Source organism: Lissotriton helveticus, chromosome 3_2 (assembly GCF_964261635.1).
Source record: "Lissotriton helveticus chromosome 3_2, aLisHel1.1, whole genome shotgun sequence".
Classification (NCBI taxonomy): Eukaryota; Metazoa; Chordata; class Amphibia; order Caudata; family Salamandridae; genus Lissotriton; species Lissotriton helveticus.
Window position 1 is genome coordinate 250,672,382 of NC_136062.1, and position 17,692 is coordinate 250,690,073.

The 17,692-nt window shown below is 50.1% G+C and overlaps 1 protein-coding gene across 4 annotated transcripts in view; it reads right to left on the reverse strand.

Annotated features, from left to right (window-relative positions):
• The window catches only part of CLK3 (CDC like kinase 3), a 497,011-nt gene that overhangs the window by 92,587 nt on the left and 386,732 nt on the right, over nt 1-17,692 (reverse strand). For 3 of the 4 annotated variants that reach the window (XM_078685141.1, XM_078685140.1, XM_078685139.1), the window contains 4 exons: nt 2,313-2,479; nt 1,073-1,167; nt 845-974; nt 452-534 (listed from right to left, as the gene is read on the reverse strand). In XM_078685141.1, coding sequence (XP_078541267.1) covers nt 452-534; nt 845-974; nt 1,073-1,167; nt 2,313-2,479 — 475 coding nt within the window. Of the gene's footprint in view, nt 1-451; nt 535-844; nt 975-1,072; nt 1,168-2,312; nt 2,480-6,556; nt 6,692-17,692 lie in introns of those variants that run through there. The other variant, XM_078685142.1, reaches the window with a different exon arrangement.

Below are 17,692 nucleotides of genomic sequence, written 5' to 3' on the forward strand. Positions count from 1 at the left end.
ATTTTGTTTCAAATAAATAAATTCAAGCGATAACGGAGTTGGACCTTGAAATAGATGGGAGGCTATAAAAATGCTGTAGGGGGCACAACAACTACTCACGGCCTACAAGATCAATGATGCATTTGGATAGATTGGTGGGCTTCATTGCATCTCTAAGGTTTGGGGTGAAAGAATAAATGGTGGTTCTATTTTGAGTGCAACAGACATTTTTCACAGAACAGACAGATTTAGTATATCAAATTAATATCTTAAGAAAACCAAAATGGAAACGTTCCCCATACTGCACACTAAGGGCCCACCACTGGCACAGTAATAAAGACATAGACCAAACAACACAAGATTGATCAGGTCTTAAAATGACAGGATCACGAGTGTCATCTTTGAAGAAGAATATTGGGAAGGGGAAAAAAAGGCTTCTGTGCTGGCTCAGTATTTCATGTTTGTACTATACCTGAAAGAGAGTGAAGCCGCGGTAGTACTCAAAAAGGATGCATCCGATCCCCCACACATCACAAGGCTGCGCCCAGCCCACCTCTGCAACAAGAGAAGCTTGCTTTAGTAAAGGTCATTTGAGCAGGCTCACACTAACATATATTCTGTCGAGGGGGAGGGATGTTAATGGGGTATAGAAACAGAGTGGAAAGCAGTGCGAGGCCTAGTCTCACCAAAAGAACTGCTCTCAAGCATAAACATTCTAAAGACAGTATCAGAGTAGTGTATTGGAACAAAATAATTCTAAGTGGTTAATAAGCCAGAATACAGACAATGTAGAACTCCTAAGGAAGGAAAGCAACATGTTATTGTCTGGAAAAAGTCAGGAGAATCTGTATGGGAGGATTCTCACCCAAGATGACTTCAGGCGGGCGATAATGGCGAGTGGCCACAATGGTGGTATGATGCTCATAATCAAAGGTTGCACTGCCAAAATCAGCAACCCGGATACTGGAGTTCTTTAGCACCCTTTCTTCACATTTCTGCGGAATAATATAGATTTCAGCAATATGCAAGGAATTACATTCTTAAATTACTAATAATGTATGCCTCCACCATCTAGTGGTGCCCAAGAACATACCTTTCTCTCGTTGTACAAAGTACTGAAAGCAGAGTTCACAAACAGGATATTTTCAGGTTTGAGGTCCGTGTGGGTGAGCTGGTTGTCATGCAAAACTGTAAAAAAATAATGTAATACATTTTCTGAACAAGAGTGATCCCACAAAACAGAAAGAAAATGGACATCAGTTTGACTGAGTAGCCAAGCATTTAATAAAGACCATCCACCTCCTTGAATCCTTTAGGGTTTACTTAATGCACCCTTATGTCCTGGTCCCAAGCTTTGGCTTGCTCTAAACCACCCCTTTGTCCTTTTTCTCCCCCTTCCTTTACTAAAGCAATACAGGCTGCGCCCCGTTTGTCTGCTGACTCTTGTTCTCGTCAGTCTTCCTTGGTAACAGCTTTACAAAGCCTCCATCTACCCCTTCTCAACACCATTTCGCTAAACTAATTTCCCTCTTCTATCCCCATCCTAAGTCTATTTTTTAGACTACATGTAACATGTTATCAGGTCCATTTGGCAGGAGCAACATTTTCCCTGAAAATCACTGTAAAGTTTCTATTTGAAATAAGAGCCCCACCTTTTAGTAGGATTCCCACAGCTCACGTGGGAAACTTGGCATGTTATCCAAGTAGAATTCCTAGACTACTTATATATCTGTATTCTGTCCGGATATGATTTTTCACACCTTATAATGTAGATTGAGTAAATATTTCCAGGCAGACAAGGAAAATCTTCTACAATCTCAGATACACAAATCAGACTATTATTTAATAATACATGCTTATAGTGAACTGGTAAAGAATACACCATCTTTTTCAGAAACATCTTGAGGCTTAATGAAAAGTTTGCAGGTTACAAACACATTTACTGGCAAAATGTGAAGGAAAAAAAAAATCAAAAGGCAAGCATATACATGTAGTAAACTATCCCAAAAAGGCCACTTATTCGAATCAAATGGGAAGAGTCCTTGACACAAGAATTCTCTACACTAACCTTTTAATTTTATCGAAGACTGAAGGACAGAATCACCTAAGCTCAACAACCTTTCACATGGTCTTTTCAGTTCCTAAATTATTTTTTGAAGCAACAAAAGAAAACGTTCACAAGGGAAAAAAATGGCTGCCTAAACCAGCATTCACGACACAGTCTGAACTATTTTAATGGAGCCAACACAATATTAGACCTTTGGCAGTCATAACAACCAACATGTTTTTAAGGGAATTAACCCTATAGTCAAGCTGTGCAGATTCAAACTTACATCTCAAGGCTTGGCACAGCTGGTATGCCATGTGCCGTATGTGACTTAGGGGGTACGGCACAAAATTGTTCTCTTTCAGAAATTCGAAGGTGTTCTTCCCCAGCAGTTCGAAGGCGATGCAGACATGACCATGGAAGTTGAACCAATCGGACATCAGTACACACATGCTAGAAAAGATGGAGATAATGAGTAATGTGTGCAGCAGTCTGATTTACAGACGCTGCAGCTGAAAACACAGAGCAAAGACTGAGAGAAACAAATTACTGGCCACTAAATTCTTTTGCAACATTGGTTTTCCAAACAGTGAAGGAAGATCCCAGAACAGTTGTTGAACAGTGAAATCCTGTTTGCACCTCTTGAGCATCATTAAGGAATGAACTACAAGCTGCGCTAAAAATGGCAGAGGTTACAAGTCAGACATTCCCCATTCTCCATATAGTCTGTGCTAAAGCAAGCAACTTGATGATCGAAGAAGGTCAGAGAGGTGGGGCGCTAGATAGAGGGCGTCAGGTTAAATGGCCGCACATTAGTGCTGCTCCGCCTGGTTGATCTACAATTCGCCCAAAATCTGCATTATAGTGACGCATCCCTGGTGAAAATACACTGCAGGACATGGAGTGAGTGGGGTGCGGCCTTGCTTGGGATGGTAGCTGCGTAGGTGGGTGCGGGCCTGAGCAGTGTGCTGTGCTCTGCGAGCTGCGGCCTGTGGCGGGGTGGTATTGTACATGTGTGTTTGCCTTGGGTGGGCGCTGCCCCTGCTGGTCTTAAAGCCATAACATGCGCTGTGGCGCGCTGGACCCTTTCACATCAAATTTGCTGCTAATCCCCCATTTCTGCCGTTCCTCACGGCCTACTGGGCTGTATTAATACAGACACGCTATCTACAGTTGGTTAACGGGAGTGCTTATGCCTTAGCGTGTTGCGGGGGCTCCTACGGACACTAGCGCCTTGCTCCACTATGCCATTTCTGTGAACTCTGTGCTTCTGGTACTCCTGGGTGTGTGTGCCCGGCTGGTGGGAGGGTCTCCGTCAACACTCTAGGTCTTGCTAATGGCTATGCAAAAAAGCCTCCAGTCTATAGAAGGCGGCATGTCCACTATTGCGCACAGGCTGGACCACATGGCTGCGCAGCTGGAAAAAAAAATGAATGAATGGGGAAGTGGAGCAGCGGGTATCCTCCACAGAGGAAGGCCTCAGCAAGGTTGACCGCAAGACGCTTGATATGGAATGGTCAGGCTAAGAATGATGATTTGGAGGAAAGGTCACGAAGGAACAACATTCGCATCACGAGCCTTCCCGGATCTACGAATACTGGACGGATGGAGAAGTTTATTGAGAGCCTGATCAAGGAAATCTTCGGCCCTGAGAACTTATCCAACATGTTCATTATTGAGCACACCCATCGTTCTCTGGCTGCTCGCCATGTTCCGGGCGCTCCGCCCCGTCCTATAATTGCCCGGAGTCTGAACTATCAAGGCCGAGATACCATTTTGAGATTGGCTAGGGTTAAGGGCAATATTTGTCATCAGGGGAACGCGTTGTCTTTCTTCCCGGACATCACGTCGTGGTCCAGGCTGTGCGCCGGGAGTTCGGTTCAGTAAAAAAATTCCTTTGGTCTGAAAGCATCCCCAATGCAATGTTATATCCCGCGCACCTGCGTGTCAGGTTGGAGGGTAACTTTAAGATCTTCACAGCCCCCAGGGCGGCGATGGACTACTCCAAGCAGCTGAAACGGAAACGACAGAAGGACAGCGCTGCCACAGATGCAGAGGAGCAATGGCGTTGGACAGGGGGGCACTAATCAGCTCTATCGCTTATTTTGTTGGTGAGACTCACATTCAGTACTTGGCCCCTAACTTCACATTTGGTGTATAATGTTAGCCTGAGGGTGGATAACTCCCTATAGCTGCATCTCCTGGATGCCTTTTGTTTTCTATATATCTTGTTGATTTTTGCACAGGTATTGGACCTGATCAGCCACCTCCTGCACTGCGGGAGGAAAGTAGCCCTCTGGTACCTCCGATATGGGAGATCCCCACTATTTGGGTTTTGGGTGTTGGGGGTTGTTTTGTTCACACTGGGATGGCTTTGGCAAGTTGGGCACGCCCAAGTGGGTAGGGGAATTGGGGGAGGGACAAGGTGGGCACAGTTGGCACTTGTGTATTGTTCTAAACTCGAACCTGGGAAGCATGTTCTGAAAGTCAGATCTCGTATAACTATCTTTGATGTGTAACCTTATACATGGGAAGTGATGTTAGATTACTCACCTGGAACGTACGAGGCCTCAACAGTCCCAAGAAAATCAGTACTGTTTTAGCTTCATTAGATAGGTTGAATGTCAATGTGGGCTTTTTGCAGGAGACCCATCTCAACAAGCTATCAGAGAGGAATGTGGGCCCTCGATTGGCTGGAGTGACAGTGGCCTTGTTGTATTACTATTCCAAGTACATGGTACGGATGTGGATGAGCAGGGTCGGCTGGCTATGGTGCATGGGACGTTAGGCGGTACGAGTCTCCTTTCGATTAATGTTTATGGCCCAAACGTGGATGATCTCATTCTTCCCTCATGCTGAAATCATCGGCGGGGGGGGGGGCGCGGTCGGACTTCAAAACGTGTTTGGATGTGGCTCAAATTGGTGGCGCTCGTAATCAGGTTTACATTACTGAGCTATTGGATGCTGAGGGCAAGGCGCACTACGGTAATTCATATATTAGCAGGGCAGTGCTTGCTTACTACTTCAAACTATATGGGGAATGCGATCAACCTCATGTGGATGAAATCCATGCTTATTATGTGACGTCACCCTGGGCTAGTGGTCTCTAACCCAACAGGAGTACCTCATGCAGCCATTTGATGATGTGAAACAGGCGATCACGTCCCTCCCCACTTGTAAAGCAGCGGGTCTCGACCGCCTCCCTAGCGAGTTCTATAAGGCATTTGCGGATATTCTGGCGCTGAGGCTGTTGGAGGTGTATGCTGAGGTGTACGAGTGTCTGGCACTTTGCCTTTCTCACTTAAGGAGGCCTTAATCGTGATGTTACTGAAACCGGATAAGGCGTCAAATGTTTGCGATTCCTACAGACCCCTATCAATAAATAACAGATGCTAAAATCTTGGCAAAAATGATTGCCACAAGGCTCTAACCACTGGTTCCAAACCTGGTCCTCCCGGACCAGTCGGGCTTCGTGCCCTCTAGATCCACATCACATAACCTCCGCACTATTTTTTCCATGTTGCATTATTTTGAGAACGACTATCAGGCGGTGGCTAGACAGCTCGATGCGGCTAAGGGGTTCGACCACCTACAGTGGGAGTACATGTTTGTCGTCTTGCTGCATAGGATTCCACCCCGTTCTTCCTGAAATGGATCCATGTTCTATATACCGCTCAGATTGCACGGGTTTGTGTGATGGCTGGGTATCTGCCGCCTTCTCCATCCAACATGGCACGCGGCAGGGCTGCCCCTTGCCGCCAATGCTTTTTGCACTTGCACTCGAGCCTCTGACCTGCAAACTGCGTCAGCGACACGCCTTAGCGGCACTGCGGTTCCGGCAGCGGCCCTTAATGGTGTCACTCTACGCTGATGATATGTTACTCTATGTGTGTGAGCCCGCCACATTTGCCGGAACTATTGAGAGAGTATGTCAGGTTTGAATGCTTTTCTGGCCTAGGCATTAATTGGGCCAAGCCCACTATATTTCCACTAACTGCTGGCACAAAGGAGATCGAGTTGGACTTCCCCCTGCAGTGGTCATATGACCCAGTAAAGTATTTGGGAATCTGGCTCCATTGAGACTCTGAAGTAGTGATTACGGCTAATTATGGACTGGCGGTATACACAATTACAGATCAGGCAGCACGCTGGGCTAAGCTGCCCCTTTCACTCGCAGATTGCATCGCGGTCATTGAAATGTCCTTTTTACCCAAGCTCCTCTATTTGTTTGTTAACATCCCCATTAGATTGAACATTGCATTGTGTAATACACTGCAATCGGTACTGCTCATGCCTGTCTGGGGGGGGGTCGGAAGCCCCAGTGCAGCTGGAAGGTGTTAACGCAGCCATTTGAGCGTAGCTGGTGCGAGGCCCCTGATTTTCGCCTACATTACTTATGTGCCAAGGCGTAATTCGTGCACTACTGCAACTGATCGACTCCTGAGGCGGAAAGCCGGGAGTGAATGCTCGTATATTTTTAAAAAACTGTCATTGTATATTTTGCTGCTTTTAATCTCCCTGCACACTTACCCTGAGCACTTTCCCAGCTATAACGCCATCTAGTTTCCTTGCTACAGCGGATTTGAGCGCTGTGACTTAGAAGGATTCCACTGCCGCCATCGCGGCTCGAACGTTGGCCACGCCCACTTTAGAGGCCACGCCCACCCGACCAATTCCTGTTAAAAGCGCTGACTACTAGCGCGCCAGAAACTGCAACTGATCGACTCCTGAGGCGGAAAGCCGGGAGTGAATGCTCGTATATTTTTAAAACTGTCATTGTGTATTTTGCTGCTTTTAATCTCCATGCACACTTACCCTGAGCACTTTCCCAGCTATAACGCCATCTAGTTTCCTTGCTACAGCGGATTTGAGCGCTGGGACTTAGAAGGATTCCACTGCCGCCATCGCGGCTCGAACGTTGGCCACGCCCACTTTAGAGGCCACGCCCACCCCAACCAATTCCTGTTAAAAGCGCGGACTACTAGCGCGCCAGAAACTGCAACTGATCGACTCCTGAGGCGGAAAGCCGGGAGTGAATGCTCGTATATTTTTAAAACTGTCAATGTGTATTTTGCTGCTTTTAATCTCCCTGCACACTTACCCTGAGCACTTTCCCAGCTATAACGCCATCTAGTTTCCTTGCTACAGCGGATTTGAGCGCTGTGATTTAGAAGGATTCCACTGCCGCCATCGCGGCTCGAACGTTGGCCACGCCCACTTTAGAGGCCACGCCCACCCCAACCAATTCCTGTTAAAAGCGCTGACTACTAGCGCGCCAGAAACTGCAACTGATCGACTCCTGAGGCGGAAAGCCGGGAGTGAATGCTCGTATACTTTTAAAACTGTCAATGTGTATTTTGCTGCTTTTAATCTCCCTGCACACTTACCCTGAGCACTTTCCCAGCTATAACGCCATCTAGTTTCCTTGCTACAGCGTATTTGAGCGCTGTGACTTAGAAGGATTCCACTGCCGCCATCGCGGCTCGAACGTTGGCCACGCCCACTTTAGAGGCCACGCCCACTCTATCTATATATGTGCCTCACACATAAGCACAGCGGACGAGCGCAGCGGGCGCGCCTAAGGCAAGCCCGTCTGCGCCCGTCCGCGATCGAACGCGGTCCAGGGCCATACCTTATACCCCTCAGAAGAACCTCATACGGTGGAGCAAGCAAGAACTACTAGCCCTCCGCTGTAACACTGCTGAGTTGTGTAAACACAACCTACGAGTGGAGGATAACATAGGCTGCGAACATTGTCACTTCTCCTATGATCCTGGTAGGAATATGGCCACTACGGACTACATCATACATTGCGGACTGATTAATGTCCGCTCGCTACGGAAGCACAAGTTAGATCTATATGATCTACTTACCGACAAACAGTGGGACCTTGTGTTTTTAACTACAACATGGCTAGACGAGGGATCCACACCGGACGCCCTAGAGGCACTCCCAGAGGGATATACAATACTTAGACAGGACAGACCTAGAGGTAGAGGAGGGGGCATTGCTATTGTAGTCCAGGAAAGTCTACGCTGCCAACTAGACTACTCCCCCATCCTGGATAGTGAGGCAGGGAGCTTTGTGATTAAAGTGAATAACAACTGAACGCTGAAAGGCATGTTGATCTACAGACCCCCAGGCCCCACAGCCAGGTTCGAGGAAAGTCTGGTTGAAAGCATTATTGAGACCGCGTTATGCAACGATAAATTTCTGGTACTTGGTGACCTTAATTTACACCTTAATAACCCCTCAGACAACGCCAGCAAGAGCTTCTGTCAAGCATTAGGAGCCCTTTAACTGAACCAAATTGTAAACGGTCCTACCCACCAGCTAGGTCACTTGCTTGATCCCATATTTGTTAACTGGGGGGAAGTAGAAGCTATGACCCCAATCCCCATCCCCTGGTCGGATCATCATCTGGTACCCTTCACTATTCGAATTCCTGAAGGTAGATCTCCACAGCCAACGGCACCGTATCATCTTAGGCGAAAATGGGCGACCTTCTCCCAGTCTAAGTTTTGCGAGGCGCTGACTATAGGAGGAAACCCTGGGGGGGTTGACGCAGACACGGCTAATACCCATCTCTGTAAGCGCATCAGTGATGCGCTAGATTGTACTGCTCCTTTGGCAAAAGCCAAACCTGGTGGCCGCGTTCAAAAACCGCCCCATGGTTCAATGTTGAATTACGTGACACGAAAACCGCATTGAAGAGAGCCGAGAGACTATGGCGTAGGGCTCTCTCCAAAGATACTAGAGATGCCTACCTAACTGAGAGACGACTTTACCATGGCTTAATTAGGAAGTCCAAAGCTGCGTATTACGCTACCAGAATCAGCGAAGCTGGTAACTTGACGAAAGAGCTATTCTTGCTCTACAAAACTCTGGCAAGTGGAAAATCAGCCACCACTCCTGATGATTGCTCGCCCGAGTCCTGCGACAGGATCGCAGATTTCTTTGCGGAAAAGATATCTAAAATCTATTCCGCTTATCCGATTCAACCCACTAATGGGGCAGAATTTGCGGAAAGCCCAAGGGAATGGAGGGACAAACATAGATTGACCAACTTTGTCACCCCGCCCCCAGAAGATCTCTTAAAAATCTGTAGATCTGTAAAGTCGGGATCTCCACGGGACCCCACTACACCTAAACGCCTAGCAGACAGCCTAGTGGTGCTGGAACCCTACATCAGGCATCTACTGGACGTGTCTTTCAACACAAAGACCCCTTAGGAAGAAACCTACCATCAGCTTTGATAAACTTGAAAATCTGCGGCCTCTCTTCTACCCTATTTGGCCAAAGTGGCCGAAAAAACGGTTAATTTGCAACTTACGGATTTCGTGGACAAAGCTGCCTTATTGCACGACACCCAATTCGGCTTCCGTCCTCGTCATTCAACGGAATCGGCGCTCCTGATGGCAGTGGAGACCCTACGGCAGGGGGTGGATGAGGGTCATACTATGGCCCTCATCCTATTGGCCCGGAGTGCGGCATTCGACACTGTAGCTCATTCCACCTTGCTACAGTGTCTAAATAGCGGAGGAATAACTGGAGCCGCACTCCAATGGATCCAATCCTTCCTGACTGGAAGAAGTTTCCAAGTCCGCCAAGGTGACCACTATTCCAGAGACATAAGATTGGGTCAGGGCGTTCCCCAGGGATCGTCCCTGAGCCCAACGCTTTTCAATCTCTACGTCTCCCCAGTGGCTCCGATTGCTGTTGGTCATGGATTGCAAATTGTATCCTACGCCGACGACACGCAGCTGGTTGTCTCCCTCTCGCGTGCACCCGGCCTTGCTATGGACAGTTTCAGGGCTTGCATGCAAGATCTTGCAACCTGGATGTCCACAAATTGCCTGAAATTAAATGGCAACAAGACCGAGGTGCTCGTGGTGGGGGGAACCCATCTGTCTGGTCGTCGGCGTGGTGGCCCCCATGCCTAGGTGAGGCCCCAACACCCCGACAAGAAGTTAGAAATCTTGGGGTCTGGCTTGATGCAGACCTGTCTCTCGGACCCCAGATAGACAGGGTGACGGGCATCTGCTTTGGCGTATTAAAAAGACTACGGAAGGTTCTAGCTCTCCTCCCTAGGAGCGCCCGTAGAACGCTGGTGCATGCCCTCGTCACATCACGCATGGACTTTGGCAATCTGCTGTATCTGGGAGCAACCTGCAAGGCAATCAATGGCCTACAGGTGCTTCAGAATGCTGCAGCCCGTCTTATACTAAAGCTTCCAACAAGATCGAGCTCCAAAGCTGCCCTTCAGACCCTCCAGACCCTCCATTGGTTGCCAGTAAGGTGCAGAGTTGATTTTAAATCCCTATGTACCTGTCACCGTATCCTTGCTAAAAAGGCGCCTGCACCTCTCCAGAACCTAGTCACCAGGTATGCACCATCTCGCGCATTGCGCTCCTCACATGGAGGCCTATTAAAGGTCCCTAGAGTGAGAAGGGCCCGCATGGGAGGAAGATCCTTTCGCTACCTGGTGGCGAAGAGCTGGAATGCTCTACCCCTCGATCTCCGTCTGGATCCATCGGAGTCCAGTTTCCGGAGGAAATTAAAAACACACCTATTCTCAGGATAGTCGGGTACACTCCTCACTTTTGTTTTGAGTCTGTTTCGTTCAGTTAGCGTGGGGACACGCTTCTTAGCGTAACCATGCGCTTTATAAATTTCTATATATCTATATATCTATATAGATATATCTATATAGATATATCTATATAGATATATCTATATAGATATATCTATATAGATATATCTATATAGATATATCTATATAGATATATCTATATAGATATATCTATATATATATATATATATATATATATATATATATATATATATATATATATATTGGTACTTCCCTCAGAAATACCAACCACACACGGCTATAGAAGCGGACTCTGTGCTCCCGGTGCCAGTAGTAGCTGCTGCCCTGTTGGGAGGCGGGGGACACCACGGGGGGGTTAATTAGCCCGGTTCATTGTAATGCGTGGGCATAGAGCGCACTGGCAAAAAGGGACAGGGTGGACTATCTCTATGCCCCTGTGCTGCCTCCTGCACCGCACCCAGACATATCTGCTTCTCGGGATCCCATTGCCTTGAAGGCGGTAAGTCAGGTGGGGATCACCCGCCTTGGGGATCTCTATAATCAGGGCCGATTTCTGACACTTTCGGAGCTACAGAGACGCCACGGTGCAGGTCTGATGCTTGGTTTCACTTGTATGCGGGTGCGGCAAGCAATCCGAGATATTTACCCTGGGTATCCGGCTGAGCCGCGTGCCCTGCAGGCACTGCAGGCGGTGTTCGCGGGGGCGGAGCGTGGAGGCTTGATAACCAAATTGTATAACGCGTCCCTCAGGGAGAATGATCTTGAGGAATACTCCTCCTATACTAAGTGGGTGACAGTGCTGGGCACCACACTGATGTTGGATGACAAACTTCTGCTGTGTGCTAACGGGCGGCTAACGGCCTATCATTCACTTCAAATACCTACACCAACTTTATTACACCCCAATGTAACTGCACCAAATCAATCAATCAAAGACATTTGTAGAGCGCATTACTTACCCGGAGGGTCTCAAGGCGCTTGGGGGGGGTGGGGCGCTGCTACTGCTCGAACAGCCAGGTCTTGAGCTTCTTCCTGAAGGAGAGGTGGTCTTGGGTCAGGCGCAGGACGGTCGGGAGGGAGTTCCAGGTCTTGGCGGCCAGGTAGGAGAAGGACCTTTCTCCTGTTGTCGCTCTTCGGATGCGGGGGACGGTGGCGAGGGCGTGGTTGGTCGATCGGAGGTGGCGTTTGGGGGCGTAGAAGCGGAGGCGGTTGTTGAGGTAGCTCGGGCCTTGGTCGTGTAGGGCTTTGTGTGCGTGGGTGAGGAGACGGAAGGTGATTCTCTTGTTGACGGGGAGCCAGTGCAGGTCTCTTAGATGTCCTGAGATGTGGCTGCGTCGGGGGATGTCGAGGATCAGTCTGGCTGAGGCGTTCTGGATCCGCTGGAGTCTCTTCTGGAGCTTGGCGGTGGTTCTGGCGTAGAGGGCGTTGCCGTAGTCCAGTCGGCTGGTGACGAGGGCCTGGGTGACCGTCTTCCTGGTCTCGGTGGGGATCCACCGGAAGATCTTCCGTAGCATGCGCAGGATGTTAAAGCAGGATGCGGAGACGGCGTTGACTTGTCTGGTCATGGAGAGGGAGGAGTCCAGGATGAAGCCCAGGTTGCGTGCGTGGTCTGTCGGTTTGGGTGCGGTGCCCAGGGCGGGGGGCCACCAGGAGTCGTCCCAGGCAGAGGGCGAGGAGCCCAGGATGAGGACTTCCGTCTTGTCTGAGTTCAGTTTCAGGCGGCTGGTCGTCATCCACTCGGCTACTTCTTTCATCCCTTCGTGCAGGTTGGCTCTGGCGGCGGCGGGGTCGTTGGTCAGGGAGAGGATCAGCTGGGTGTCGTCGGCATAGGAGATGATGTTGAGGTTGTGTTGGCGTGCGATGGCCGCGAGGGGGCTCAGGTAGACGTTGAAGAGGGTGGGGCTCAGCGAGGATCCTTGAGGGACGCCGCAGATGACTTTGGTGGCCTCTGACTTGTACGGTGGTAGACGGACTCTCTGTGTTCTTCCGTCGAGGAAGGAGATGATCCATTCCAGTGCCTTCTCCTGGATTCCGACGTTGCTGAGGCGCTGCACTAGGGTGTGGTGGCAGACGGTGTTGAATGCCGCGGAGAGGTCTAGGAGGATGAGGGCCGCTGTTTCTCCGTTGTCCATCAGGGCTCGGATGTCATCGGTGGCGGCGATGAGGGCGGTCTCGGTGCTGTGGTTGGCACGGAAGCCAGACTGTGAGGGGTCGAAGGATCCATTCGTCTCGAGGAAGGCGGCCAGCTGTTTGTTGACGGTCTTCTCGATGACTTTGGCTGGAAACGGGAGGAGCGAGATGGGGCGGTAATTCTTGAGTTCGGTGGGGTCCGCTGTAGGTTTCTTGAGTAGGGCGCTGAGTTCGGCGTGCTTCCAGCTCTCCGGGAAGGTGGCGGTGTCGAAGGATGTGTTGATGATGACCCGCAGGTGGGGTGCGATGACAGCGTCGGCCTTGTTGAAGACGTGGTGAGGGCAGGGGTCGGATGGGGATCCAGAGTGGATGGAGTTCATCATGCGCACGGTGTCTTCGGTGCAGATCGGAGTCCAGGCGCGGAGGGTGGTGGTGGGGAGCGGTGGTTCGGTCGTGGCGTGCGTCGGTTGAGTGCTGAAGCTGTTGTGTATGTCCGCGATCTTGTTGTGGAAGTAGGAGGCGAGGGAGTTGCAGAGGTCTTGCGACGGGGTGATGTCGTTGTTTCCGGCGTTGGGGCTGGAGAGCTCTTTCACGATGTTGAAGAGTTCCTTGCAGTTGTGTGCGTTGATGTCCAGCCGGTCCTTGAATGCAGTTTTCTTGGTGGCGCGGATCAGTTGGTGGTGCTTCCGGGTGGCAAGCTTGAGGGTGGTCATGTTGTCCGGTGTTGGTCCCCTTCTCCAGGCTTTCTCGAGGGCTCTGCAGTTCTTCTTGGAGCTCTTGAGTTAGTCGGTGAACCATGGGGCCTTCTTGCTACCGGGTCTGCTAGGCGGGGTCCTCAGTGGGGCGAGTTCGTCCGTGCAGTTGGTGATCCACTTCGTGAGGTTGTCGGCGGCCTGGCTGGGGTTCGCTGAGCTGGCGGGAGGGTGCTGGCTCAGGGAAGCGGCGAGCTGGTCGGCTGTGATCTTGTTCCAGCTTCTTCGCGCAACCTGTTGCTGGTGGTGGTGGATCGTCGTTCTTTTGAAGGTGAAGTTGACGCAGCTGTGGTCCGTCCAGTGGAGTCCGGTGGCGTGGTTGAAGGTGATGTCTTTGCTGGATGAGAAGACGGCGTCGAGTGTGTGTCCGGCGAGGTGGGTGGGGGTGGACACCAGCTGCTTGAGACCGAGGTTGGCGAGGTTGTCCAGCAGGGTGATGGTGTTGCGGTCGTTGTTGTTCTCCAGGTGGAAGTTGATGTCCCCCAGGAGGATGTAGTCAGCGGAGGGGAGGGCATGCGGGCTGATGAAGTCGGCGATGTCCTCGCTGAATTGTGTGCCTGGTCCCGGGGGTCGGTAGATGAGGGTGCCTCTGAGGGTGGTCTTGGGGTCCGTGTGGATCTGGAAGTGCAGGTGTTCGGCGGTTGTCAGGGTGTCGTCGGTGTCGGTCTTGATGCGGATGGTGTCCCTGTAGATGATGGCGATGCCTCCTCCTGTGTTGTTGATGCGGTACCTTCGGATGATTTTGTAGCCCTCTGGGATGGCGATGGCGATGTCGGGCGCTGAGGAGTCGTTCATCCAGGTTTCCGTGAGGAAGGCGACGTCAGGGGCTATGGTGTCGAGGAGGTTCCAGAGTTCGATGGCGTGTCTGTGGACGGAACGGGTGTTGAGGAGGATGCACTTCAGGTGGTTGCTGCTGGTGTTAGGCTTGGCGGGTGTTGGTGCGGGGTTGGTCCGGATGCAGGTGAACTTGCAGGCGTGGCAGCTGAAGGGTCCGTGGGTTCGTCTCGGGGTGGCTCGGTAGCAGCCCGGGATTCGGCCGGTGTTGAGTGCGTTGAGTTCGGTGGCGTTGTAGGTCCGTCGGGTCGGCTTCCGTCGGTGGGGGCCAGGGATCCTGGCACTGGGCGCGGTCCAGGCGCGGAGGGGCGCAGACGGGCTTACCTTTGGCGCACCTTCGGCGCTCATTCGGTGCTCCCGCTGCGCGGTCGCTCGGGGGGTGACATAAATCTGTAGCCGGGAGGGCGGGTCAGCTGGGAGGCGGGAGCGGGGCGGCCAATGGGATGGAGGTGGGCGGGGCCGCAGGGAGGCAGCGGCGGGAATCGGCGATCGGCGATCACGGGCGGCTCTGCAGCGGCTGGGTCGCTCTGGCGGCAGGCAGGCAGGCAGACAGGAAGGCGAGTGGCAGCAGGGGGGGGTGACCAGGCCTCGTGGAAGGCACTGTGGTCACTCCAGAAGCACCGGCAGCGTCCTCCTTAAATCTGTAGCCGGGAGGGCGGGTCAGCTGGGAGGCGGGAGCGGGGCGGCCAATGGGATGGAGGTGGGCGGGGCCGCAGGGAGGCAGCGGCGGGAATCGGCGATCGGCGATCACGGGCGGCTCAGCGGCGGCTGGGTCGCTCTGGCGGCAGGCAGGCAGACAGGAAGGCGAGTGGCAGCAGGGGGGGTGATCAGGCCTTGTGGAAGGCACTGTGGTCACTGCCTCAGGGAAAGTTCATGCTGTGCGCATTGTGGACAGGCAGATGCTGATTTCCTGCACTTAGTGGGGATGTGTGCTGGTATATATAATTTCTGGACGAACGTTACGCAAGTGCTTACGGACGTTGTGATGGAACCAGTGGAGTGTTTGCCTGCTATTTGTCTGCCGGGCTGGGTGAACAAGCTCAAACCGTGCAATAGTTGGCTGGTGGCCGCCTCCACTTTATCAGCTATGTGGGCAGTGGTGCAAAATTGGGAGCCCAGGACTGTCCAGACGGTGAGGAAATGGATCCGAGACTTACTTTATTGTAGGGATCAATTGGAAATATATGTGAAGGAAATACCGGAGACCTCTCACACTAAAGATTTTAGGGCTCCGCTCACGGGGTATTTGGTTGGGAAACCAGACCTGAGATTACCTTCTGTAATACATTGCTGTTATACATGCGGGGACTTCTGGGACTATTATAGTGAACTGACGCATTACACTCTGTAGGACTACCCAGGTATAAAAGATTGCATAGCACAGTGCCGTGAATGGGGGGAAGAATGGGTGGAGGGTTTGTTAAGGACGGGATGTTTTTGCTTCAATTATACGTGAAAAAAACACAGTTTGTATTGATATCCAATGCAAATGTGCCTACGGAATCCCAAGCTGGGGTGATGTACACTCACTTGTCTACAAGCTGTCTAATAAAGATATTAAAAAAAACAAGCTGGTCAGAGAAAATTCATTTTGTTTGGGTAGAAGCAACATCTCATGTAAATCTATGGCAATATACCAACAATCAGGAATAGTTGCTACATACCAAAAACATGTTCTCCTTTCGTGAACTTCCCAAAGATACAAATTCGGTTACAAAGAAAACCAAGCATAATAAACTAAAAGAGATTCCGTGGACTATAACTGGAAAAATTCCTAATAGGGCATTTCCTTTCAAGTACCCGTAAAAATGCAAAAGAGATACTTTGAATACATTACACAGCCCTTGCCTTTTCTTGTGTGTAGCAACATCCCTAACATCACCAATTTACGAATGCTTATTGCCAGACATATGTAAATGCAAGAAGCACAGAACATGAATTTCTAGAGGCTGCTTTAACCCCTTCAGCGCTAATGACAAGGGTAACTCGTCATGGACTTTCCATTGATTTCAATGGAAAGTCAATGGGAAGAAGAGGGAGTACCTTAGCAGCCAAGTGGTTAAAGAGTGAATTAAGGAAAACAAAAAGTGATGGAGGAATGGCTGAATTAATCCCAATCACTAGTAATCCAGTCCATTGTTTTCTTGCCCATCACGCCACCTCAGACAGGAACCAATATTTGCAAATCAACCTTGATCCTGATCCAGGAGGAAGACTCCAGCCCAACATGCCAGACCAGGTTCCCTCCAAGTGAAAACACAAGCAACACCAGATCAGTTTTGGCCTATTTGAGCCTCGTCTGCAGTGTGTAGCTTGAATCCCATGGCACAGTGAGCACAGGACACCCATAATGAGCACCATTGCACCCTTGCTCCAGTGAGGAAAATAAAGTGATGGGTGGATTGCTTAAATGAATACCAGCTGCTGGTAAATACTCTGAACAGCAAATCAGTTCATCATTTTGTGTGCACCATGCCACCTCAGACAGGAACCAGCCATATGCAAATCAGACTTTAAAAGGCATCTACTTTGCCCAATTTAATTATTTTAATTTATTGACACTGGAAGTACAAAATGGGCACACTGGCTGGGAAATTCCCAAATATTTCTGGCCCTTGCAGATGCGACGGTTATCAGTTGCAAAGTTAGAAGCTTTTAAATCACCTTATTCAAAGGATGGTTCCTCAAAGAGGTTTGTTGCAACAATTTTATCAGATGAGATTTTACATCCCCCCAAAGCCCTCATTTCGACTCTCTATTAGGAACTACTATACAAAATTGGATCAAACATATGCTATTGGTTATATAAACTTGCATTTAAGGAGTTAACATTAATTAAAAACCAAATGGTGTTTGAGTAGACATACACTTTTTCAAACCAGTGAATTTTGGATAGTGTAATTAATTGTAAGTATGCTTCCGAAACACTGTGGCAACAAAGGTGAAGTGGATTTCAAAGAATAACAAGCATTGGAAATGCAATAGGTCTCGCACCATTAGAGTTAGTGCTTTTAGAATTGTTTATGGGTTTTTTTTGTAAATGTTTAGCATTTTTGTTTCCTGTAGCCAATGCTAAAGAATTACAAATAAAAAAAGCCATAAACATTTCTAAAAGCTCTAACTGAAATGGTCTGAGACCTATTGCACTGGGTGAGGGTGAGTGAGGGTGAGGGGTTGAGGGTGAGTGAGGGTGAGGGGTTGAGGGTGAGTGAGAGTGAGGGTGAGGGTGAGTGAGGGTGAGGGTGAGTGAGGGTGAGGGGTTGAGGTTGAGGGTGAGGTGTTGAGGGTGAGTGAGGGTGAGGGCGAGTGAGGTGTTGAGGGTGAGTGAGGGTGAGT